The sequence below is a fragment of the Octopus sinensis genome, linkage group LG22, assembly GCF_006345805.1.
Source record: "Octopus sinensis linkage group LG22, ASM634580v1, whole genome shotgun sequence".
NCBI lineage: Eukaryota > Metazoa > Mollusca > Cephalopoda > Octopoda > Octopodidae > Octopus > Octopus sinensis.
In genome coordinates this window covers 23010554-23018053 of record NC_043018.1, presented here as the reverse complement: position 1 = coordinate 23018053, position 7500 = coordinate 23010554, and the positions used below count along the sequence as shown (strand labels likewise).

At 35.7% G+C, this 7500-nt stretch overlaps 1 protein-coding gene across 1 annotated transcript in view; it reads right to left on the bottom strand.

Annotated features, from left to right (window-relative positions):
• Positions 1 to 5914, bottom strand: part of LOC115223127 (hephaestin-like protein) — a gene marked incomplete at its 5' end in the record, with an annotated part of 31027 nt that extends 25113 nt beyond the window's left edge. Inside the window, 3 exons of the mRNA XM_029793539.2 lie at positions 664 to 997; positions 4517 to 4729; positions 5641 to 5914. Of these exons, the coding sequence (XP_029649399.2) occupies positions 664 to 997; positions 4517 to 4729; positions 5641 to 5914 (821 nt within the window). The remainder of the gene's footprint in view (positions 1 to 663; positions 998 to 4516; positions 4730 to 5640) is intronic.
• Positions 5915 to 7500: the final 1586 nt, after the last annotated feature.

Sequence of the window (7500 nt, the reverse complement as noted above, 5' to 3'; positions counted from 1 at the left end):
TTCCAACCTGTTGTCTCTTGAGGTCTCTGGGTGAGACTTGGAGCCAAATAGTACAAATATAAAGCAAAAGTGAAACATAGAATAATAATAATAATAATAATAATAATAATAATAATAATAATAGTAATAATAATAATAATTTTTTTTAGACATTCACTAGTACAACACTAAATACAAAACCAAATATATGGCACACTAGGCATAACAACATCACGAACTTCCAGCCTGTTGTCTCTTGAGGTCTCTGGGTGAGACTTGGAGCCAAATTGTACAAATATAAAGCAAAAGTGAAACATAGAATAATAATAATAATAATAATGATAATAATAATAATAATAATAATAATAATAATAATAATAATAATAATAATAATAATAATAATAACTGGTACATCACACGTATTGAGAAGAGCATTGTCGATGTGAGAACTGTTGCTGCTCATGTATTTTAATTTAACTTTAAAAAAAAAAAAAAAAAATGAACGAACTACTGAGTTTGGTTTAATGGCCTACCAATATACACTATGAGTTTCTTTGCCCTAGGAGTCGGGAAGACACTCGGCAAGAAATGGAAGAAAATTTGAAAGAAGAAAAAAAAAGTAATAATAATAATAATAATAATAATAATAATAATAATATAATAATAATAATATCCCAGACTTACACTTGTCCGTGTACTCTCATGACTTGTCCAGCAAACTGAATACCGTGTATGCCTGCTTCGTTTCCCATGCCCATTACATACCAGATGACCTCCTCGTTTGCATTTAGGACAAATGGTGGACCATTGCCGTAAACGTAACCATTAAACGTTCTCATTAGGTTGCTGTCCATGTATTCTTCATCTTCTTCTTCCGCTAACTTTTTGCACTCGTTCGGATCACCACATCTCTTCTGGTTCTCGTCGCTGTAGAAGCTCACGTTCTCGTCATAAGTTTTGGCAAGTAGGATAAACTCCTTTTTGTTGTCAATACGGCTGCCATCGGTTCGCAACGTACCTGTGTTGATGTTAGGTGGTGACGGTCAATATTGACGTTTGACGGTGACAGCCCATGGTGACGGTCAATGTTGATTTTTGAACGGTGACAGTTAGTGATGACGGTCGATGTTTGACGTCAATATTGGTGGTGACGGTCAATATTGACGTTTGACGGTGACAGCCCATGGTGACGGTCAATGTTGATTTTTGAACGGTGACAGTGATGACGGTCGATGTTTCACGTCAATATTGGTGGTGACGGTCAATATTGACGTTTGACGGTGACAGCCCATGGTGACGGTCAATGTTGATTTTTGAACGGTGACAGTGATGACGGTCGATGTTTCACGTCAATATTGGTGGTGACGGTCAATATTGAGGTTTGACGGTGACAGCCCATGGTGACGGTCAATGTTGATTTTTGAACGGTGACAGTGATGACGGTTGATGTTTCACGTCAATATTGGTGGTGACGGTCAATATTGGTGGTGACGGTCAATATTGAGGTTTGACGGTGACAGCCCATGGTGACGGTCAATGTTGATTTTTGAAGTGACAGTTAGTGATGACGGTCGATGTTTGACGTCAATATTGGTGGTGACGGTCAATATTGACGTTTGTTTTTGACGGTCCATGACGAGGTCGATGTTGATTATTGGACGGTGGTAGTCAGTGATGACGGTTGATGTTTGACGTTGGTGGTGATGGTTAACGTTAATGTATAGCAATGTTAAATGGTGTTGTCGGGCGATTGTTACGATCGTTTGAAATGGTCAATGTAGGTGTTTGATGGTTAGAGTTGGTGTGATAGACAATTTGGCGTTGTTGGAGGTTGGTAGACGTTAACAGTAGTTGATGGTTGAATGTTGAGTCCGTGTTGGTGGCCGTACAAGTAGAGTTCAAAGCAGAGAGGGAAAGAAAGAGAGAAAAAGTGGAAATGCATAAGAATTACATGAATGAAATTAGGGAACGAATTATGTTTGACAGAAAGAAATAATAACAGATAACTAAATAGCGTTATAAACAGATAGTTCGATATAAAGATAGTGTCAAACACGGAAGTACAAAGACATATAGATGATAGACTCACACATTTGCACACGCACACACACACACACATACACACTCAAAGCTGGTCCTCGGTTAACACAAAAGATTAGTTACGCAAATCGCCGTGCAAATCGAAATGATGATCCTCGTGAGTGCACGTATGTATATATATATATAGACATACATACATGTATATATGCATGTATATATATATATGTATATGCATATGTGTGTATATGCATGTGTGATAGAGGAATTTATCTGTAAATGTAATATGTGACAATTATTCGGTAGCCATGATAAAATTCCGAGTTTCGGATGTCGAGGTGGACTGAACCCGGAGCCCTGTGTTTGGAAATATATATATTTAGGTGTGTATGTATGTATATATATATATATATATATATATATATATATATATATAATATATATATATATATATTTATATACACATACATAAAAATACGTGCCTATATATATATATATATTATATATATATATACATAAAAATACGTGCCTATATATATATATATATATATTATATATATATATTATATATATATATATATATATATATATAGAGAGAGAGAGAGAGAGAGAGATATGAGGTTTGATCTATAAGTATCCGGACTGTTGCTATAGTAACAAAGCTAGAGCAAGCACACTGAAGCCACTTGGCACAGAATGACCTTGAACTCTGCTCTGCATGCGTACTAAGGTTTCACGTTTTAACTCACTTGCGCTGTTTACAGCAGTGCTTGGACGGAAGGTGTGTAGCATCTGATCGTCGCATTGAACATAACAGAGAAAGTTGTCATGGCGATACCTGCTCAGAAGCCTGCGCAAAGTCGCAGAAAGTGTATGGAGAGGAGTGTATGGGCGGCTTACAAGTGTACGAGTAGTTCAGACATTTCCAAGGTGGCGGAAAAAATGTGTATACTGACGAACGTTCTGGGATATCCGTAACCAGCAAATCTGAGAAAAAACATCGCAGATGTGCGCGTAGCTGTCAGGGGAAATCGTCGAATCACCATCCATGAGTTATCAGAGGATGTGCAGATTAATTACGGTTCAGTTCAGTCCATCATCACTGAAGATTTGGGTATGAAACACGTCTGCCAAGTTTGAGCCAAAACTGCTTTCAACTGATCAAAATGACGCTCGGGTTTCAGTTGCACAAGATCTTGATTATGTCGAGAAAGATGGAAAGTTTTTGAAAACGTGGCGCAGGCCTCTGAGCAGATATCACCAAGCTTTTCCCAAAATTTGATGAAGATTCTCTGTTCAACTTTATTTGTCATGGTCAATGCAACGGTCACACGCTACGCACCTTCCGTACAAGCACTGCTGTAAGCAGCATACATACACATGTATATATGCATGCATGTATGTATGTATGTATGTGTATGTATGTATGTATATATGTATGTATGTATAGGCAGGAAAAGGTCAGGAAAGCGTGTGAGAGGAAAAAAACAGATAAAAAAGGAGTGTGTGTGCGAGATGGGTGTTCAAAATAGCACAGATTTATCATGCAAGATCAGTAACCAATATAGTAAAATAATAGTAATAATAATAATGATAATAACAACAACACTAATAATAATAATAATAATAATAATAATAATAATAATAATGATAATAATGATAATAATGATAATAATAATAATAATATATAATAATAATAATAGTAATATAATAATATAATAATAATAATAATAATAATAATGATAATAATAATAAATAATAATAATATAGTAATAATAATAATAATAATAATAATAATAATAATGAATAATAATAATAATAATAATAATAATAATATAATAATAATATAATAATAATAATAATGAATAATAATAATAATATAATAATATAATAATAATAATAATATCTGCTCAATACCACAGATTTGCTTGTCAGTTGTTTGACCGTAACCAGTTGAGCATGTCCCTTAGTGGCTGACAATACGTGCATCTCTGATCACGAGCAGAAGTAGTGGGGGAGCATCATGGCCATGTGTTGAGAGGGATTCTTTGGAGTTTGAATGGTTCACCTCTGGAAACATAGGTGTTTCGTTCAACATCCTAAAGCAACCCTTATTCAGGGACCTTTTGAGCAGGATGGGCTACTCAACCTGAAGAAAATTCTAACTGGGCTCCACCTGCAAGGTCATGTGCTGTTTATCTTGATATGAGATCACCATGTCGCGCACATATGGTTGTGATGCATGTGCCTGGTGTACCTTTATCAGACGGGTAGTCATGATGGGTATATTGGGCTTCGTATATTTTACCCCAGTGTCACTTTGATGGCATGAACTGCTCTCTCACTCAATAATAATAATAATAATAATAATGATAATAATGATAATAATAATAATAATAATAATAATAATAATAATAATAATAATAATAATAATAATAATAATAATAATAATAATAATAATAATAATAATAATAATAATAATAATAATCGATTTAATCACCTCGTTTACATGTAATGAGCGGACCGATGAGACCCGAGTTTGTGTCGACTGGCGTGTTGATATGTGAGTGATATACCCATGAGATGCAAGCCGAATCTCCTGCGGGTGGTGCAAATTCGCTTGTGATGTCCCACGTGTACATGTAGCTCTCTCCGGGTTGCACATGTTCGTCCTTTTTCAAAGGCCCAAATGTATTGTCCACATATAACGCACCTGCGGAAAAAAGTAATATCAGTAGTAATTGTTTCCGAACAATTATTTTCGAACAATGTTCACATAACCAGCAAAATGATACTAAGAAGAAAATGAAACGAAAGGGGAAAAAATGCTATCATAAATGTTATAATTCTATCACCTGATTTTCTCCCCTCCATACACACGCAAGCATGTATCTGACTCATACACTGTTCACTTCCCAGACATTTGTACATTACTGCATATTTTTTATACGCACTTTTGACAAGTTGTGGTGCACCTGAGCACTGTATACAATAATTTCATTATTATTATTATATCTTTTATCTTGGTGATATGGTAGACACCTGAAAACGAGGGACTTCAGGTAAGTATTTTTTTTCGATTTCTACTAGGAAAGACCCAAGTTGAGTAAGCCATTGCACATGAAATTTCACAGACAAACAATGTTTATATATATATATATATATATATATATATATATATATATATATATATATATATATATATATTTGCAAATATAATTACTATATTTTATCTTATATGTAAAGCATACATGTATGTTATACATGTATGTATATTATTGTAATTATCAGTTTAGTAAATAAATAAATAAGTTAACATAATATAATGTCTAAAAGTTGATGAATCACCTATTGATCTCCTCCATTTTCTTATTGCTATATATATATATATATATATATTATATATATATATATATATATGCATATATACATAAACATTGTCTGTGAAATTTCATGTGAAATGGTTTACTCAACTCCGAGGCTGTAGTAGAAGACATTTGCCCAAATTGCCACACAGTGCGATTGAACTCGGAACCATGTAATTAGGAAACAAGCTTTTTACCACACAGCCACACCTGCGCCTATTATGTGTAAATTGAAAAAAAAAATGGTAAGTAATTTAACCTTCGTTTCCTTTTGTGTATCTCACACCGTGAGGGTGGACAGAGAATTCGCGAGTAGCCATATTCCGGAAATGTATGACGATCGTGTCCCCAACCTCTGCTCGTATAACTGGTCCGAGCAATCCCATCCATTTCTCTTTTGGTTTGATCTTGTTGAACTGGCCATTAGTGAATTGTTCGTAAATGACTTTCTTGTATATTCTTCCGATCCGGATGAGTGAATTGACCAAAAACTTTTCACTAGAGGGGGAAAAAATGAACAAAAATGAATGAATAATTCATTGAACGAAAGAAAACATGAACGAAGAGAAAGAAATAAGAAGAACCAGGAAAGAGTTGAGAAGAGATAAATTGTCACATCTTTATATATAAAAGTGAAGTTGTGTGTCTGTCTCCTACGATTTAGATTCCTAACTACTCCCACATTTTGCGGTGCAGTTTAACCAAAACCGGGTATCTTATAGTCGTAATTCATATCGAGCCCTTCTGGTTATTAGCGCGCGTCTACGATGAGTCTACGATTTAAAAAAAAATTACCATAATTTTTTTCCATTTTAATGCATTTTTTCGCTATTATATAAGGGAAGTAACTCTCTAAAAATGTCTACGATGAGTCAACGATTTAAAAAAAATTTACCATCAATTTTTCCCATTTTTAATGCATTTTTTTGCTATTTTTTGGCTATAACTCTCTAAAAATGCTTATATAGTTATTTCCCTTACAAACCCGAGCAACGCCGGGCGATACTGCTAGTGAAAAATAATTCTAATGCAGAAATCCCTTGAGTTATGGGCGTAATGAAATGAAAAGACTAGGAAAAGACTTGCAGAGATTTAAATTGACATTAAAATAATATTAATAGAGGAATCCTTCGGGTTAAGGGCGTAAAATAAAAACTGAAAAGACTTCCAGAGGAGACGAGGCTATAGTAAAAAAACACTTGACCAAGGTATCACGCAGGCCAGACGAAATGCCTTGCGGTATTTCGTCAGCCGCTTGGTTCTGAGTTCAAATGCCGCTGAGGTCGACTTTATTTCATGGAATGATTGTTACTGAGAGGATGAAAAACACTATCTGCCCCCATCTGCCGCAAATCTGACACGCAGATTCGTGAAGCGTTCCATATTTTTCAGGCGCAGGCGTGGCTGTGTGGTAAGGAGCTTGCATCCCAATCACACGGTTCCGGGTTCGGTCCCACTGCGTGATACCTTGGTCGAGTGTCTTTTACTATAGCCTTAAGCCGACCAAAGTGTGTCTTTGTCTCTGTGTTTGTCCTCCCACCGGTATTGGTGTGTTTACATCCCAGTAACTTAGCGGATCGGCATAAGAGAACAATAGAGTCAGTACTACCCTTAAAAAAAAAGCAATAAGCACTAGGGACAATTTGTTCGACGAAAAACGCCCTTCAAGGCGGAGCTCCAGCATGGCCGCAATCAAATGACAGAAACGAATGACTGAATAAGAATATAATTCATCATCACCAATGATATCACAATATATTAGAGAGGCGGTAATTAAGCAAGGGGGAGGGGGCAATTGTCCTAGGGGGTAGTTGTCGTCAGGGGGGGGGATTGTCCTATGGGGGGTGGTTAATTGTCCTCGGGAGTTAATTGTCCTGATACATCACCAATATCTGGTTAAGGGGAAAACCTCGTCCAAAGTTGTTTGATGCTTGTGGTACATCGTTTATTTGCACTGCTCAATGTAGGAACTGAGCTAATTGTAAACTCCTGCAATTTTCATCTTGCGTTCACGTTTTGGGCTGTTATCACTAAACACTTAACCCCCCCCCCAACTCTGTAAATGCTAAACCTTTAACAATAGTCTTTACAGTCAGTTTACTTGGAGTCGATGGAATTT